This window comes from Neodothiora populina, assembly GCF_041146345.1.
Source record: "Neodothiora populina strain CPC 39397 chromosome Unknown canker_contig_6, whole genome shotgun sequence".
Taxonomy (NCBI): domain Eukaryota; kingdom Fungi; phylum Ascomycota; class Dothideomycetes; order Dothideales; family Dothioraceae; genus Neodothiora; species Neodothiora populina.
This window is the reverse complement of record NW_027191414.1, coordinates 24851-43180: the sequence shown is the minus strand read 5'-3', so window position 1 is coordinate 43180 and position 18330 is coordinate 24851. Positions and strand designations below refer to the sequence as shown.

The 18330-nt window shown below is 49.5% G+C and overlaps 6 protein-coding genes across 6 annotated transcripts; 3 read left to right on the top strand and 3 right to left on the bottom strand.

Annotated features, from left to right (window-relative positions):
- Positions 1–369: 369 nt before the first annotated feature.
- Positions 370–2631, bottom strand: AAFC00_005669 (uncharacterized protein; the record flags this gene model as incomplete). Its single annotated transcript, XM_069345484.1, has 5 exons — positions 370–1895; positions 1945–2211; positions 2268–2308; positions 2389–2511; positions 2573–2631. The coding sequence occupies 5 exons, from the start codon at positions 2629–2631 to the stop codon at positions 370–372; spliced, it is 2016 nt and encodes a 671-aa protein (XP_069197686.1).
- Positions 2632–3267: 636 nt separating this feature from the next.
- On the top strand, positions 3268–4833 carry AAFC00_005668 (uncharacterized protein; the record flags this gene model as incomplete). The annotated part of the gene is made up of 3 exons (XM_069345483.1): positions 3268–4109; positions 4164–4582; positions 4634–4833. 3 exons carry the CDS (start codon positions 3268–3270, stop codon positions 4831–4833), a joined length of 1461 nt encoding a protein of 486 aa, XP_069197685.1.
- Positions 4834–5238: 405 nt separating this feature from the next.
- On the bottom strand, positions 5239–6984 carry AAFC00_005667 (uncharacterized protein; the record flags this gene model as incomplete). Its single annotated transcript, XM_069345482.1, has 2 exons — positions 5239–6769; positions 6821–6984. 2 exons carry the CDS (start codon positions 6982–6984, stop codon positions 5239–5241), a joined length of 1695 nt encoding a protein of 564 aa, XP_069197684.1.
- Positions 6985–10185: 3201 nt separating this feature from the next.
- AAFC00_005666 (uncharacterized protein) lies at positions 10186–11356 on the top strand (the record flags this gene model as incomplete). Its single annotated transcript, XM_069345481.1, has 2 exons — positions 10186–10256; positions 10315–11356. The coding sequence occupies 2 exons, from the start codon at positions 10186–10188 to the stop codon at positions 11354–11356; spliced, it is 1113 nt and encodes a 370-aa protein (XP_069197683.1).
- Positions 11357–12113: 757 nt separating this feature from the next.
- AAFC00_005665 (uncharacterized protein) lies at positions 12114–13768 on the top strand (the record flags this gene model as incomplete). Its single annotated transcript, XM_069345480.1, has 3 exons — positions 12114–13235; positions 13299–13434; positions 13488–13768. The coding sequence occupies 3 exons, from the start codon at positions 12114–12116 to the stop codon at positions 13766–13768; spliced, it is 1539 nt and encodes a 512-aa protein (XP_069197682.1).
- A 335-nt stretch (positions 13769–14103) lies between these two features.
- Positions 14104–16335, bottom strand: AAFC00_005664 (uncharacterized protein; the record flags this gene model as incomplete). The annotated part of the gene is made up of 4 exons (XM_069345477.1): positions 14104–14340; positions 14395–15464; positions 15523–15853; positions 16048–16335. 4 exons carry the CDS (start codon positions 16333–16335, stop codon positions 14104–14106), a joined length of 1926 nt encoding a protein of 641 aa, XP_069197681.1.
- Between the last annotated feature and the right edge of the window lie 1995 nt (positions 16336–18330).

The following is an 18330-nucleotide window of genomic DNA, read 5'->3' as shown; positions in this document are numbered from 1 at the left end:
TGTAACTCATCCTTCGCATTACCTTCTTATAGTGGACATTGCACAAGGCACATTTAACTATCGCCAAACGTGTACGAGCAATCAGCATACTTTGCTGAAGCGTTCGTGTTCTTCTGGCTTGACCACTGAGCATACGCTGACGATACACGCTGGAGTAATTGTTACTCTATCGTTCAGAAATTGCTGCCTTAAACTTGTCAAAGTCTTCTAGTTTCTGCTCTCTGTTTTCTGCTTTCATTGTGGTAGGCTCCCTGTCGCAACAATGAGAGACTAACAACCACTGCTGCAATCAGTTTGAAGCGCCACAATGGTGTATGACTGGAGAACTCTGGAGTATTGAGTGTAACCCTATCATGATTGTAGAATGAATTATATCGCCGCATCGCCAAGAGTCTCCTGTGCAGTTTGTGTCCATTGGCTCAGGTCGTAGTTCACGTCGAAGTCTGGATTCATGTATCCTTCTTCCCAAAAATCCAGCTCGTCGGCTGTGACATTGTCGTCAAGCATCTTCTCCAAGGCAGTGTCGTCGATGAGTAAAGGCGGTACTTCACAAGATCCAGAGTCTAAAGGCTCTATTGTGCTCTGGATGATGTGGCCGGCACCCGCACCTCCGTTGGGCCTTTGCATCAATGAGCGCATGTGAATCAACAGCTGATATCGTGCGGCGATGTGTGCGTTACCTCTCTCGGACATTACCCCAAGAAGATCGAGAGCTGCATCCATCGCGGCGAAGTCCTCCGCTGTGCCCGGGAACGCAAGACACACCATCACCAAGACCACGGCCGCGGAGAAAGCATGTTCACCATCCATGTACCCATACGTGGCCACGAGATCTTTGCGAGCCGCTATTGTCATCATAGTAATCGTATCCCGCGCGCCATCAATACAGGTTTCGATGACCTTGACCGTGGTAGGCGACATGTCCTGTCTCCAATCCTGCAATCTATCTTCCGGCCCCCCTTGCAATCGCTTTTGCACGACATGAAAGAGTAAAGGGCGCACAGTCATGTTGATACACTGGTAGTAGTGCAAAAAGGTAGACACCGATTCTCGAGAAACACTCAATTTTGCAGGATCAAAGTAGAGCTCTTTGGGTAGCGTACCACGCCAACGAAGCAAAGCGGCCATGATATCCTGCACCGCGTTCATCAACGTTGATCCTGATTTTGGCGTTTTGCGATATATCATGTTCATGATTTGTCCGAGGATCCGAGACAGTTGTGTATAATGACTGAGTACTACTGCTGCGCAATGCGGTGATTCGCGTGGCAGCCGCATAGGAGGTAATACCCCGATGTCCTCGTCCTGGATTGTTACCGGGAGTCCTGACTTGACGCACAAGATACGGTCCAATGAATATACGGACCACCATACTCTCCTGCGAAACTCTTTCATAGACTCGTCTAGACCAGGCGTGGACACCTCCTGATGCAAAGCCAAGGATATCGCCATGCGTAAAGCATTTCCTACGTATAGGAACGCTGCGTCTCTACGATTCAGATTCTGCATAAAGTAGCCAACCAAAGCCAATACTCCAACGAAAAGGACAGATCCCTCTTCATGAATGTCGGGGAGAAACTCGAGGGCATGTGTGAAATACTCAAAGCCAGGAGGTCCCTCGAAGTTAGTCCACTGGTTCACCGAATAGAGTTGTCCAAATGCCAACACAAGGAGAACCTGGCAGTAGGATAGACAAGCGTCCCGGTCATCGACGCTCGGAGGACCACGATACGCCTGATTTAACTGCTTCTCAAAAAGATCCGGTTGAACAAATGCAAATATGGTACCGATGTAGGTGAATTGTGCGCTGAACAGACGTTTGGCAATGAGGAGTGGCGGAAGACGGATACTCCGTGTCACAGGCGATCTGCGTGGCCTGAGTGCAGCGTGGTTATCTATCAAGTCAGTCATAAGTCACTCGCGATGTAGATGCGTCTCGCTCACAGGTAGCCGACTCTCGATCTATATCAAAGGCTTGATTGTCAAGGTTCACTATACCTATCATGTCGCGTAAACGCCGGCCAAGTATGGTGGAAGAAGAGTTGCCAAGGTATTGTGGTTTCCCGGACGAAGAGACAATCAACGTCGCGAAGTCTTCCATGAGAGGATTGACCTCCAGGTCTTTGTCTTCAATGTTATCCTCGCTAGTCTCCCTTGGGCAGGACGTATCTTGGTCTTGTGTCGACCCAGCGCTTGTGGATTTTGACGCGGCTTCTTATATGAGCAACAGTTCGTGATCATCTGTATGTTTTCTAATCATCACGCACCTTCGTATCGCTTGAGCCGGAGTTCCAAATCATGCAAATAGCTTTCGGACATCAGCATGGATGAACATGGGGCCTTTTGCCCTACGAAGGACACAATTATGGAGCCAGACTGATGTTATACCTTGCGAGTACTGTAACCTTCCTGCCTTCTGGATAGATACATTCCAACGCCTTTTCCCGACAGGCCAAGCATGTTGGTCGATCCTTAGAACAGAACGATCTTTTTTGGCGGCAGCGTAAACACCTATGGACGATGTATCTCAGTCTGAAGAACGAGGTTCTCTGAATGCATCAATAATCCATACGCTAGTGGTTGGCTTCTGCTATTCGTGCCGGAGCTGCGCCGAGAGGCAATACTTGACATGCTGTTCGCACGATACTATGAACTCTTTGAGCCTGATGAAAGCTCACGAAGACAACGATGGACGTAGTAATAAGAGTCTGCATAAATGTTGTTCCGTCTGCTTAACCTAAGGACTGCGTCTTATAGAATGATGAGTTTTTGCCTACAATGACGCCTTGAAAAGCTATTGGACGCAATCTGACTTCTCTAATCACAAACAGGAGATCGCTGAACAAGTGCGAGGCTCGTTGACCACAGAATAGTAATTATCGCGTCGCTCTGCATATGTGGTGGCTGGGTGATTTGATGTTCGGAGGTCCTGGTCTTCGTAAAGTGCAGCGCGGTGATACTCCGGTTATAGGCAACAGTGGACCCACCCGGAGGGCAAGTGCGATCAGTCGCCGGCTGGCAGGGTATCGCCAAGAATTAGATCACCAATGAGGTAAAGGCATTCCTCCATCCAGCTTGCCCTTTCTTTATCTATCAAGCACTAGAGCTATCAGTGATATGCTGCACATCGCTCGTGATGGCGATCTCAGTGCTTCAGACAAGATAAGCAGAAACCACGTTTAATAGACAACATGCGCTCTCGAGAAGGAGGTAGGTCAATTCCCCTCTCGCCCCCAAGGCATATTTCATATCGACAGTATAGCCCTCATGTTAACGAAGACCATTCAACCCGATTCGAGAGACATGGAGAATGAGGAGAAGACGGCAGGCAGCACGGCTGGAAGCCTTCACGAGATCGATGCCATCGACTCGGCTGAAGAGACGAAGCTGCTCGCCAAACTAGACATGGCCTTTGTTCCTATAATAATGATCGTCTATCTCTCATGCTTCTTGGATCGATCAAACATCGGCAATGTAAAGGTCGCTGGTATGCCAGAAGATATCGGGGCTACCAGCCAGCAGTTCTCCACAGCTGTATCGATTTTCTATGCGACTTATGTGACGTTCGAGACACCTTGGGCTGTACTTTTGAAAAAGCTTACTCCTCGATTCCTCATCACTGGCCTCTGTGTCGTCTGGTCGCTTACGACCATCTTCTCGGGATTCATATCGTCGCCCGGTGGTCTCTACGCCACTCGTCTGATCCTGGGAGCGTGCGAGGGAGGACTGTTTCCTGCGCTGAACCTCTACCTTACGATGGTGTATCGAAGGGAAGAGCAAGCCAGACGAGTCTCCTACCTGTTCGTCTGTACTGCCCTTGCTGGTGCCTTTGGTGGCCTCCTCGCCTATGCCATCCTACAGATGGACGGTGTTGCAGGCTACGCCGGATGGAAGTGGGTTTACATCATCGAAGGCTGTTTCAGTATACTTGTTGGAGTGGTCGTTTGGTTCGGCCTGCCAAATGATCCTTCTAACGCTTACTTTCTGAACGCGAGAGAAAAGGAAGTTATGCAGATACGGGCGGTGCAGAGGGCATCATACATGGGCAGTGAGAAGTTCAGCTGGACCGAGGTAAAGATTGCTTTAACAGACCCCAAGGTTTGGCTCAGGTCCGTATCAAAATCCTCGACCCGATCTACGACTCAATGCTAACTAAAAGAAAGCGGATCGATCCAATTCTGCCAGGACATCCTATTGTACGGCTTTAGTACATTTCTGCCATCGATCATTCAGTCCATGGGTTACACGAGTCTCCAGGCACAGTATCTGACCATTCCTGTTTACATCGTGGGAGGTCTCTGTTTCCTCGCTGTCGCGTTCGTCTCCGACCGTCTGACAATTCGAGGACCTTTTGTGGCGTTTGCGAACAGTTTCGGTATCATCGGGTATATTTTAATCATCTGTGACACTTCGAATGGTGTCAAGTTCTTCGCGACATTCCTTTGCGCCATAGCTGTCTACAATGGTCCTGGGCTTAACATGACTTGGCTCAATGTCAATGTTGCGCCTCAGTATCGAAGAGCAAGCGCCATCGGTTTCCAGCAGACGATTGGCAATTGTGCCGGCATCGTGGCTGGTCAAGGTATGTCGGATCCCGTCTTCATAGTGAGTCTTGGGCTGATTTTGGTACCAGTTTATCGCAAAAGCCCCTATGTGCTAGGCAATGCCTTTTCGCTCGGATCGCTTTGTGTGGCGCAGCTCCTCATCGGGGTCAAGTACCTTTACATCAAGAGGTGCAACGACGAGAAGATCAAGATCGCGAGCGGAGAGAAAGTAGACACAAGGAAAATCAAGACTGGCGATCGAGCTCTGGACTTCAAGTACCACCTATAACGAAACGGAGCGCAGAATAATGATGGAAGGTATATATATCAGCACCATACGACAGTAACAATTCGAGAAGAGAAATCCTAGCGTGGCAATCCATGCATTTCACATTGTTGGAGCGAAGTCTCGGCGTGGGTTGAGAGCACTACACATGTAATTGATAAGCAATATTCAAGGCAGTATAGCAACTTGATCCGGATGATGAATACGCGCTCCGGTTCGATTGCAATCCGCGCAGCTGGTGCCAGGCTGTAGATGGAGTACAACGTTTAGACGTGATGAGTAGTGCCAATGTTAAAACCCCTTCAGTTCCAAGTTCTAATAAGCCATCACCTCGCAGCACCAAGAGGTAGTGCTCGAAGTCAACGAAGCTCAAGGGACTATCTAGCTATGACATGCATGCAAATATGCTCAAAATGGGTTGAAACCTTGATATCCATCTGCAGCCACGTCTCTCAGAATCTTGCGGTAGGCCGACAGTCCTCCAAAGAAGAAAAGTACTGATGGCTTCTTGCCAGCAACATTGGAGCCGAAGATCCACGAATCCGTCTTCCGAAACAAGCTATCGGCACTCATATCATCGCACACCTTGGACCAGGCTTGCTCGGACTCGGGTGTGGCTTCGATGATTGGTCCTGAACGTTTGTGTTCGTTAACGCTATCTTTCCTAGATATATGACCGTTACTCAATCCCATGTTGACTCCATCAGTCACTTCGATGCTGCTAGACTTTGCGCGGTATCTCTTCTCCGCGACTTCGATAATGTCTGAGATGAACTCGACGTGCGTCTCGATTGCCGGGGGAATGTTGGAGAAAGGGCTGTTGGGGCCTGTGATCATGAACAGGTTTGGAAAGCCAGGCACGCTGACTCCCAAGGTTGACGAGGGTCCTTGAGAGGCCCAGTGTTCTTTGAGCGATGTGCCATGACGCCCCTTGATCGCGATTCTAGTATAGTTACCATCGACCGCATCGAATCCTGTGGCGAGAATAACGACATCTAGTTCATGTTCCTTGCCATCGGACGTGCTGATGCCCTTGGAAGTGATCCTAGTTATTGGAGTCTCTTTCAGATTGACGACGTCCACGTTGTCTCTGTTGAATTGTTGATAGTATCCACCATCGCATAGCGGTCTACGGGCATAGAGTTGGGTCGGCATGAGTTTCCGCGCCTTCTCTGGATCCTTGACGATGTGTGAGATCTTCCTCTTGATGAAGTCTGAAGCGAGATTGTTGGCATTCTCGTCAAGGGATATGTCGCCGAAAGTCTCAAACATGAACCGAAAGCCTCCGCCCTTTTGCCATGCCTCCTCGTAGATCCGCTCGCGTTCTTCTGGACTCACGCTGGAAGTCGGCCGGGTCACTTCTGAGAATCCAAAGGCGAACAGACTTTCATCCTTTGCCTTCCGCCAGATCTCCTCGTAGTTCTCGTTGACATAATCCCGGTATTCTGGTGAGACTGGCCTATTGCCACTGGGGACGCTGTATTGAGGATTGCGTTGGAAACTGATCAGCTGTTTGACTTCCTTGCCCAGGGCGGTAATGACTTGAATGCCAGTGGAGCCGTTGCCGATGACGCCGACTCTCTTACCAGTCATACTGGCAGAGGCGGGCCATCTGGCCGTATGATAGAGCTCTCCGGCGAAATCATTTATGCCCGGTATGTCTGGCAGGTTGCATCTGGAGAGGAGGCCAAGTGCGGTTACTAGATAGCGAGCTTTGAATGTTCCATTGTTGGTCTGAACAATCCAACGGTTCTCCAAGTTGTCCCACGTTGCAGTCTGAAGTTCGGTTTCGAATAACATGTCTTTTCGTAAATCATAACGCTCGACAACATGCATAAGGTACTGTAGGATTTCGGGGCCTTGCAGATAATGTTCATCCCATGGATATGTTCTCAAGTCATCGAGATCCCATGAGTATCTATAGAGGTAGGCTTCCGTACTGAATGACGTTAGAAAAGTTATGGTTGATGCCCTCTCGATATGGACCTACTCTGACATCGCACCCGGATAACGATTCCAAAACCAGGTACCTCCAACATCGCTCGCTGTATCAATTGTTTTGACGGATAATCCTTGATCTCGTAGCTTTTTCAGCTGGTAGACGCCGCCGAAGCCAGCGCCCACGATCAATGCATCAATCAATTGCTCGGCCATTATTGAGTATAGTGTTGCTGCTACAGATGAGAAAAACAGTCGATGAATTTATAAGTAGTGCAAGAAGAGGCCTTCATCATATACGCTCGGGTATATAGACATGAGGGATGGCTATATGTACATGCGGGGAAACCAATACCATTCCAATTGTGGGAAGCGATCTACCCTTGATACAGCTTCCGACAGGCGGGGTAATGTCAACATCGCCGGCTCTTCCGATGGGACAATCAAGCAAGGCTACGGCTGTGGACTCGGTGTTGCAAGCTCTGGTCAGGTCATGTCGATGGATTTGTCTACAGATGCGCAATACGGTCTCATGATGAGTTTTGGCATTAGTTGCGGGGTCCACGTGAACGGATGAAACTGATGATGTATTTTTTATTTGATATCCCACCCTAAAGCAGCACTACTAGCAGCTACATTGTTTGAAGCGACTCAGCAGAATTATTGTGATGATCCCCGACATACATCAGGAGATCAGAACTGAAAGTTGAAGCCACTCCCTATCAGTGGACCAATATTCCCGGGCATCAGCAGAAAATCGTTGAAATTTTTCATGAGATCTTGATTGTATGGCGAATCCATTTCAATATGATGCAGAATGCCACCAGAGTCCTCGAACGGCATATGTGTAAGGGGCGGGAGCCCGTCATTACTACCTGGAAAGGTTGCTTCTGGAAATGGTTCCATCGGAGTGGATGTCGAGTAATCTAGATCTGAAGTTTGCTCTAAGTTTTCCGTGCTAGACAGCAGGAACTCAAAGATACGCAGAACCCACTGGCTTGCATCCCAATGCTCGCGAGCTTCGTGAATGATCATCTGGCAGTTGTCTAATGCTGCACGCCCCAGCTGAGCCAGCATATTGCTCTGCTGCCGGATCTGGCGGTAGAACATGATACCGGCAATGAAGAATCCCGAGAACACCTCGTGAGGTAACAAGTCTACCATCGAGTTTGTTATAAGGGTCAAAGAGGTGGACAATATCATCCGTGCGGCAGACTCGGCAGTATCAGCGGCGGTACACCTGTCAGGCAGCGTTTCCTGCGTTCCGCTGGCCTTGCTCTGCTTGCCCAGATAAATCAAGATCAATTGGTGATGGTAGATGATCTTCAGACTGATTGCGAAGACGTTCTTTTTGTTGTATTCATGTCTCCAATTGGCGATGGCTGGCAATTCAGCGAGCCAGCGGTCTAACATCTGATATAGAGCTTCAGTCGATGTAGGATAAGCTGTCGATCCAAAGCTTGATTGAACGATTTGACGAGAAATCAAGTACAGCTTAGCGATCTGTATCTGATACATGGACTCGATGGGAGCCGAATCACTGCTAGCCCCATCAAAGTCATCGAGAGATAACTCTTCTGTGTCGCATTGCGATGTGTTGATACGGAACGGGCGACCGAGGAGAGCGGCGCAGTACGCGTCTCGACTAGCCAAGGTCCACCAAAGTCTCCTTAGTAAACCTTTGTCTTTGCTGCCCAGGTTTGCCAGTGTAGTTGATTGGTGTATACCCAGTGATTCTGCAATCGTCACGGCGAATCCGATCCACGAACATGGGTTCCAGTAGCTTTTCATGTGAGGCCCCCAAAACGATAGCATCAGAACAACTTGAAGCAGCACGATCTTGTTCGTTTCGTAGCCGACATCGAAAAGGATTTTAGCCTTATCGAAGAAGGTCCTACGAGCATGCCATCTACTTTTGAAGCCCGATAGATGTATCGTACTTTGATCGCAGTAAGACGCTCCGATAAAGCACACCGCATGCATGAGAATCCACGGCAGTTTCCCTTTCCGATAAGTAAGTTCAAACTCCGCCCTGTTCACAATACTATAAAGAGGAACAAATCTGTCCAAGAAAGCGCTAACAAGCGATTCAAGGACATCTGGCTTGGGCAGATCGAAGGCGCTTTTGTCCTTGAGATAGCGCAATTCTGGCTGCTGCAGATGATTCGGATGAGTCCTGTCTCTATCTCCCGGGGTATCAGTATCACTTCCCTCCCGGTGAGGTATGCTGACGCTCGCATTATGTAGCCTGGGTTTCACACCCTTCTCAAACTCCTTGAGAGCAAAAGTCAATGGGGATGATTCTCCTTGGAATATGATGCCACATCTCCCAATGGTTCTGTCCCAATCAGTATCTTGCCGTTCCAGAAATGCTTCGAACATGGCAGCTAATGAACCTCTGTCCCCATAGAGATGATTAGGCATCTTTCTCAATCGTACAAGCTCCTGGCCAGGGCTTGCCTGCGCGGCATAGCATGCATCTGGCGGAATATCTGATTCCCTCCGCAACCGAGTCTGGGCCACCGACCCTGAAACGGGTCCTTCTGTCGGCTGGGAGCCATCATGATCTGTGGGTGAGCCAGACTGGGGATTGTTTTCGTTGCTTGAAGGGTTAGTGTTGTTATTCTGAGATCGCAATGCTTCATGGCGCTGATCGTTCACAATCTCTGGAGACAGCTGCGGAGCCTGCACCGACTCCAAAGTCGATTTCCGACGCGGATATCTTCCCCGTCGCGTGGGAGTGAATATACATTCAGTGATATGATCGCGCTTACAGCGATTACATACACCTCCGGGATCCGCTCCCTCACAGAGCACTTTCCGCTGGCTGCATCTTATACAAGCTTTAGAGGCCCGGATCCTTGGTTTCTTCCTCGTCCTTGATTCGTTTTCTGCCATGATAGAGAGTATTACCGAAGGGGAGAATGATGGTGGGTGAATGAAGACACATTGATCCAGCTATCAAACCCTTGCCTACATCTACCGCCACATGGATGGGTTATTCTTGACATATTGACGGTGATAAACCCTGGATGGCGGGAGGGGTGTGGTCCACGCCAATCAGGAAATAGATCCACATGGAAGCGGGGTAGGAATACTTGTTCCTCCGTACTCCCCGACACCCCCGCGATCCGCTACCGCATCCGACAGCCTTAAACCACTGTTTTCACAAGCTAAGGTGGATATTTCGCGTGTGCCATGGCGCTACCCCATTTATTGACAGCGCTACCATCAGTGAACTAGGATCAGCCGTCCGAGACTGCCTACTAGATAGCAACCGACATCGGCTATATCGTCTTAAGAAGCCGATGTATATACGCGGACTCGTTTTCAAACATCATGCGCGTATATGAATGTGACATTCTTTACTTTGATTCCAGCCATTGTTTGACCCCGAACCGACAGTCTTGATTCATAATGGCAGCCACAGTACAAGCACTTCGATTTCATGGAAAGGAGGATATCAGAGTTGAAGCAATAGAACCGCAGTAAGTAAGCTATATCGAAGTTGATAAACCAGGGCTTGCATTTGTTGACTAACTCAAGGCCATGTGGTCCGAATGAGGTTCGATTAAGAATTGAATTCTGTGGTATTTGCGGCTCTGATATCCATGAGTATCAAGCAGGCCCAATATTCTCACCTGCTATCGGAACGAAGCATTTGCACACTGGGCTCGAGCTGCCTGTAACTCTAGGCCATGAGATGTCAGGTACAATCATCGAGATTGGGTCCGAAATCAAGGGCCTGGATCTTGGTCAGCTCTGTACCGTTAACCCGAGTGTGCATGACGAACACTATCGTCTTGAACCGTGCAGGAGCTGTCTGAAAGGAAGAACCAACCTTTGCAAACGGTGGGCATGTTACGGCTACAGTGCACCGGGAGGAGGTCTAGCGGATGAGATTGTTGTCAATATTGCTAGTCTTCTCCCTGTTCCAGCTGGAGTCTCTCCTGAAGCAGCAGCACTGTCAGAACCTCTTGCTGTAGCCTGTCATATGATTCGAGAGTCAGGCTTCGTGAAGGGAGATACCGTCCTCATCCTCGGCGGAGGCCCTATCGGTCTAGCATTACTGCTCCTACTCAAGATGGAAGGAGCCAGTAAGGTCTTTCTCAGCGAGCTTGCCCCTGCCAGAGCCCAAAAAGCAAGAGAATTCGGGGCTGATCTAGTCCTGGACCCGAGCGCTGCACCAAAGTCTGCTGATCAGGATGTTGTGCTGCAGAATATCCTAGAATTGACCGAAGACGGGGTTGACGTCGCTTTTGACGCTATCGGCATACAAGCCACCCTGAACACAGCCATTGCAGCAACCAGATCTGGAGGAACCATTTTCAATGTTGCGATCCACGAGAAGCCTCTTTCGATACATCCAAATCTTCTAACGCTGGGCGAGAAAAGATATACTGGAGGAATCTGTTACACGAAGAAAGATTTCGAAAAGGTCCTAGAGGCTTTAGCCTCGGGCAACCTACCCGCGGACAAGATGATCACGTCCATCATCTCTCTCAAAGACGTGGTAGAAGGCGCTTTCGAAGAGTTGATCAAGCACAAGGAAGATCACGTCAAGATCTTGGTAAAGCCTGGTGCGTAGAGCAATTGCAGCTACACACTATCTCATATAGATACAGTCTGTAGCAATTTCACAAGCTATGCAAGAACATTGCCACACTGTTCTTCTGTGGTCCATAACGTGATACCTCATGAGCGACGCCTACGAGCCAATTTGTAAGTACACCAAGAAGTCGCTGCCGCCAAGCCTCTGAGTAACACGAATTGCAAACTGTCACTCACTTCCAGTCTTCTTTACCTTTCACCATAATCAAGAAGACAAATTATGTCAGAGTATGCTCAGAATCGCAATATAATGAGAGAGGGGTCTTATTTGGTTCATCGTTGTCGGCTTCTCTACCCTGACCGAACTTGGTCGCTGACCCGGTTCGTCAGATGCCCTCGGACGCAATCCTGATATCCACGCCTGGCGTATCGGCCACCCCTGTGATACTTATGATGACAAGCACCACCAAGATACCTAGTCTAGATCAAGTCCGCTATATCTGGGGGTGGGGGGATGCGGAGAAAACCTGGAGAAGACACACTTTGCCGTTGATCTACTGGGTCTTATGTGGCACGTGGCCTCGATTAGCGGGTATATGCTCCATATACGCACCACCGACTAGCCCAAGACTTCCGAGATAACCCTATTGCTTTTGCATAGGGATGCGATATATAATTACTTGTCATCAAGCTCACCATCGCTGACACGATTTACCTCGACTTGGTGCGAATCGTTCACCTTACATACATACCGAAAACAAGTGTCCCACTCCGGTATCTAGAACAGCCTAACCATGGGTCTCGTTCCTCAACTGCAAGGTCGCTCGCTGACCATTGGCACGACTCTTGCGTGCGGTCTTGGTTTCATGCTCTTTGGATATGACCAAGGCGTGTTCGGTGGTCTACTATCGAACCCCTCCCTTCTGGCGCGATTCAACAACCCCAATGCCACCATACAAGGCCAGATTGTGTCTGTGTACACACTAGGCTGCATAGTCGGAGCAGTCCTGGCACTGTTCATCGGTGATAAACTTGGAAGACGACGATGCATCGCTCTAGCCAGCGTGTTCCTCACAGTTGGTGGATTACTACAGGCTACTGCATATTCCCTACCTCATATGATGGTCGGTCGTATTGTGTCCGGCTTTGGAATCGGCATGAACACAACCACCATCCCTATGTGGCAGAGTGAGACATGCAAGCCCAGGCTTCGCGGTATCCTAGTCGCAACCCAGCTGACTCTCCTTGTATTCGGTTTTGTGCTTACCAACTGGATGAATTTCGGATTTACCTACGTCACCCACAATGAAGTGAGCTGGCGCTTTCCTCTTGGTTTCCAATGCGTCCTTGCCATCGGCACAGCATCCATACTACCTCTCACAGTCGAGTCTCCGAGATGGCTGTGCTTGGTAAATCGCAACGAAGAAGCTAGACAGGCACTAGCTCGACTATTCGCGAAGCCAGCGGACCATCCCGCCGTAGTCGAGGCCTTGCAAGTCATCAAAGACACCATCGATCACGAGAAGGCCACCGGAGAGATAGGCTGGCGGGAGGTTTTCTCCAACAAAGAGCAGCAGACTTTCCGACGTATCTGCCTTGGTGCTGGAGCAAACTTCATGCAACAAATGGGTGGTGTAAATGTCGTTGCATACTATTTACCAGTTGTGCTCGAGCGGTCCTTTGGATTTAGCACTCGAATGTCCCTTATCTTGTCCGCAGTGGACTCGATGCAGTGGATGTTCTGGGCAGCCATGGCCACATTTGTCATCGAAAGAGTCGGTCGAAAGAAGCTGATGCTTTTTGGTGCTGCAGGCCAGTCCCTCTGCTTTACTGTCGCAGCGATCGGACTTGGTGTCGGGGGCAAAGCAGCCAACGGTGTAGCAGTTGCGTTCATCTTCATCTACTACTTCTTCTTCGTGAGTATCTCTGCGATGACCCTATCTCGTTATCGGTATTGTGCTGACCTTGATGATCTACAGGGGCTTTCGTTCTTGGCCATACCCTTCATGTATCCTTCTGAGATCAACTCCAACCGATCCCGAAACATTGGTAGTGCGATTGCGATGATCACCAACTGGGTGTTCGTGTATACCGTAGTCTCAATCACCCCGCCAGGTATATTTTGGTGCATCTGCACGTCTTGGCATTCCAAGCTGACCTTTAGGCAGGAATCAAGAGTCTGGGTTACAAGTTCTACATCATTTTCGCCGTATTGAATCTCGCATGGCTTCCCTTCATCTGGATCTTTTATGTTGAGACAGCTGGACTATCTCTCGACGAGATTGATCGAGTTTTTGAGACTAAACATGCTGCAGGCAGCAACATGTCGTATGACGAGGCGATAAGACAAGTCAAGGATGAGCGTGTCATTCATAGGACTACCGATGAGGTTCTCGAGAAGGGCAAGGGAGAAGATTCGGCGATGGACCACGTTGAGCGTCTGATCTGATGTGCATATGTAAAACCTATATGATTAGTGTATGGGAATAGCCCAATCTTCGTATGCGGACATCAGTCTGTTGCGCCGTATCACGCTTTGGAGTCCGCTACCTCATAGCGGATTGACACTCGAAATTCATGTCTGTCCAACGATCCCGATATCTGGTGGGATTGACGGACCTCGATTTGGGAGAAAAACTTGGATTTTGGAATTAACGACAGGTATCATTACTGCGGCTGAAGGTACCCTTTCAGCACGCATCGGGAGTGGTTATCCCTTATATACTGAACAGTAAAACATGAGCGCGTGGTATTTCGTAGATCCTGGCAAATGCTGCATTCAGATCACAACATGTGTCTCTCTTTTAGCGCCGAGTCAACACCACCACTGAATTCGGTTTCCTTTTCGACCGATGTAGCAACAACTGCATCATTCAAAGCTTTATTGTGCTCATTGTGGCCATCAAGGCTGTGGTTGCGACCCTGCAGAGTTACGTGATGATCACCGCCCTGACTGAGCGCCAATTCCTCCTTATCGATGTGTCTGAAAGTGAAGTAGAAGACGACGGTGAGAATACCTCCCTGTAAAATCTCGTTAGCATGCATGTCAATAGTATAAAAACGTGTGGCACGTACTGCAATGGCTGGGCCTCCAAAGTCCCAAGTGAGGTATGGATCTTGGATGACGGATGAGCACGCAAGACCAATGATGTAAGCGACAGCCGTGTTGAAAAGGTTAATAGCTGACACCAGACCTCTCATGTGGGGTGGTGCGCGCGAGTAAGCAATGCTGTAAGCCGGTACATTCACGAAAATCTCGGAAATACCACCAAGTGCGTAGGGAATAGCCATCCACCAGATCGAGATTGGTGCGACCAGACCCTCGTCAGCACAGCGGCCACTGCTGCCGTATTTACCACAAGGACTTTGCTTATAAGCATAGTAGTTGAGGACAGCGTAACCTGCGCCGCCAACGGACGAGATAGCGAGTCCAGTGGTGATACGTGCAACAGGCCCGTAATGGATATGCCAGCGGCGGAGAGCTGGGTAAAGAACGTAGTTGACGAGCGGTGCGGTGACAATGATCGAAAGAGAGTTGAAGTTGTTGATGACATCGTTCGGAACACCGTTGGTCGTGAGCATGGTGGACAAGAAATTTCCAGCGGAACCGATACCGTTGTCGTTGAGGTATTGGATGGGAAAGAAACAGAAGATACCTGTAGCCTGGAATGCACGTCTGACGTCTTCGACGAACTGGTCATCCCATTGGGTCTTGTAACCGAGGCCTTTGGCTGCGATATAAGAAGGCTTGGCGACGTTCCAGAAGCCATGTTTGCCGATGCGCAGAATACCTTTACCACGTAGACAAATGCTAAGGACGCGGAAAACATTTGGCAGATCAGATCCACCAGGAGGATGCAGAACAAGACGCTTTCTCAGCCACCACAACAATGCTGGAAGAGGGAGGTAGAGAATGACTGGCAGCAAGAACGCCAACCAGAAGCCCACGTACTTCTCGGAGTAGGAAGTAGCGACCTGCATAAAACCTCCGATGTTGATGAGGAGATAGAACCAAAGCATGACACGCTCGGATGTGGCTTCCGGGTCAACGATGACACGTTCGCCACTCTTCAAAGTCTTGACGGTAGGAACAGTAGCTGGGACCTGGTCCAGTAGAAGCGGAGAAACATTGGGCTTGAACATGGCTAAGAGCATATGTGAGCAAATTTACTCTACTGGTATTCACTGTCTCTGTAAACTTACCGGCACCTACGGCGAGAATGTACACCGAGAGGAAATATGGCGCTTGGGCTCTGCCTGATTGCAACAACGAGGGAGCTGCAGCACCAGTCATGAGCACGTGACCAACACCGAAGACAACGACACCCCAGCAGATGAGCCTGTAACGTCCAGTCCATGCATCGGCAAGGTATCCGAATAGAAGAGGCAAGGCATAAGCCAAAAGATTGAAAGATTGGTAGACGGCGTTGGCCTTGACACTTCCCAGACCTAAGGCACCAGCAGTTTGCTGCGTGCCTCGGGGTGGTGCTCCAGCACCATTTCCACCAGCTGGTAGAGGACGGTTCACAAAGTTCTAGGGTCCAAGTCAGTCTGAGTCTAATGGTAGCTTCTGAAAAGCTTGTCTTGGTGCAACGTCGTGATCATTTCGGGGCTGAATGCCGAGGCACAGCTCTTTCGCGACAGCCGCTCACGAAGCCCGCCCACAACATTGCGAGAAACATTTCCCGATATTCCGACTTTTGTTTTGGTGAGAGAAAGACCACTGACCTGGATCAACGGAGCACATCCATAGTAGGAAGCTCGCTCAGCGAATTCGACAGCGCAAATGACATAGGCCACTGTAGGAATGCTTCCCGCCACTCGTCGCAAGGTCACTCGCTCTTCCTCAGTGGGCTTGCCCTCGTAGTCCTCGTCAGTAAGCCCAGGAGCGTGAGCCATTTCGACCGAGACATCTGAATCGGTGTACTGGGGCAGGCCGCTCTTCTCGTTCACGCCCTTGTATCCATCGTTGGCGATGTGGCCATCGTCCACAGGGTGAACACCAGTAGTAGACATGATGTTTCGTGATGCTCACAGTAACGGGGATGCGACACAGAGACGAGAGATCCAAAGCAGGCCCCGTGTAGCGGACGAGCCGGCCTATATATGCTATCTTGCTCTAATGTCTTCTAGACCTCAGACACGGACACACTCGTTTAGCACCTTGCATATGCAGATCAACTATTGATTGAGAGCATATTGACCCGAACCGGCCGATAACCTACGGTACCAGCCAATGTGGCATGCCCCCTGTGATAATCTTCCGGGAATGACCAACAGAATTTGACAGAGTAATCAAGACCATCTGGGAGGTGGAACACATAAACGCATCTACACGAGATGAACCAATCGTCGGCTCACAGCAGGTGGCTGCAACGTCGCCACCGATTGATCCAAGCTCGATAAGCCATTATGACCTGCCACATAAGGTATGATCCATGGAAACGGGGTTCCCGAGCAGATGGGGTACAGCACCGCGACCCATTTATCACATGTAGGAAATGGTAGCCCCCACAAATGACTAGCAGGTGAGGTTCCATCGCTTGGCCTACAGCAGTGGGATCATTACTCATGTATCACGTTACATTGTGGATTACTCAATATTTCGTCTTTATTCGCCATCATCAGCGTCCATTGTGTGTTGGGAAATTTAGTGTGCCAAGTCTTCTTACGCGGGAAGTAACTCGAAGCAGCAGGAGGCAAAGACAGGGTTCCGCAAAAGCAGATAAGAAGCATCTCCCGTCCTTGGCATCCATCGGTGGCCCCCAACAAGCATGGCCAAGGCGCAAAAGTCAGACAGAACCTTTCTCTTCTGCAAGGCTTCGGTCCAACGGTTACAAAGGGATATTGTTCATGATGCGCAGATCGGCAACTGATGCTACCACGCAACGGGGTACTCCGCGTGGCACAAATTCAAATTGGTCAGATTGGAATGTCCGAGTCGTGCTCGAGAGATGAACACAGGAAGTAGACGCCCACGATCGAGCCCTGGCCTCGGCTGACCTGCAGGGCTCAGGAAGATCAAGATGTCCGGCCACAAATATGAATCATACTAGACATGTGGTGGGCAGACATCGTGTCAATAGGGCTGCGTTATAGCACTAGCACGCAGGATCATCTAAGGCAATATCTCGTGCGGCGAGCCGACAGATGATGTATGGTGTGAGCGTGAATGCATCGTCCGAGCACAGTGGTAGCAGGTCCGATAAGAGACAATATGTTCCGCATGGTAGGATTTTTGCAGTCTCAAAAAGGCAGTAGCGCTGAACAGACCTCACGAAAGAGCGTGGGGGCTCAGAGAGGGGAATTGATAAGGTACCTTAGCATGCAATACTTTGGGGGTTGTCATGTCTGCACTCGCTTCGTGTTTTCTCAGGTACGCACATTGATACGAAGCCATCAATATCGTGTGTCTCTGCTGATGCATTTTCAGTATCATCATATATAAGGCCCGCACAAGAAGAACAATGCCATTAGATCAGCTGTCCATGTCTGGGGAGTGCACTGGGGGGTGGCACACAGCATGGATATGCAAACCACTGCGGTTATGTGCTCTACTGTATGTGATACTGTATGCTGGCGCCGCAAGCAAGCTGTGAAGCATAAACGGGATTTATCTTTATCCCTGGCCGCAGAGCGATCAAGAGGAGTAAACTAAGCTTATCTTGATTTGCTCCGGAAGACTATTGCAGTAGTGCCTTTGGCCACACTATTGCGGGGGCGGACGATCACTGCAGCCTTGCGCTCAGAGTTCTGTATTGCTTCTGGTTAACGATGTCAATGTCCATGTTACCCTAAAAATGATAAAGTGTAATGTACATACAACCACGTGAGATGCAGGGGTCGGGTGACGCAGAAGGACACCTTTACACTGGTGTTGAGTTACTCGCGACAACACTCAGCCATTCCTGACGAAGTCGGCAACAAGGACGATCGTTTCTTAACTATGATTGTGTTGACAGTCAACATTCTAGGCTTGCTTCAGAAGCCTCATAGACCTTTTATAAAACA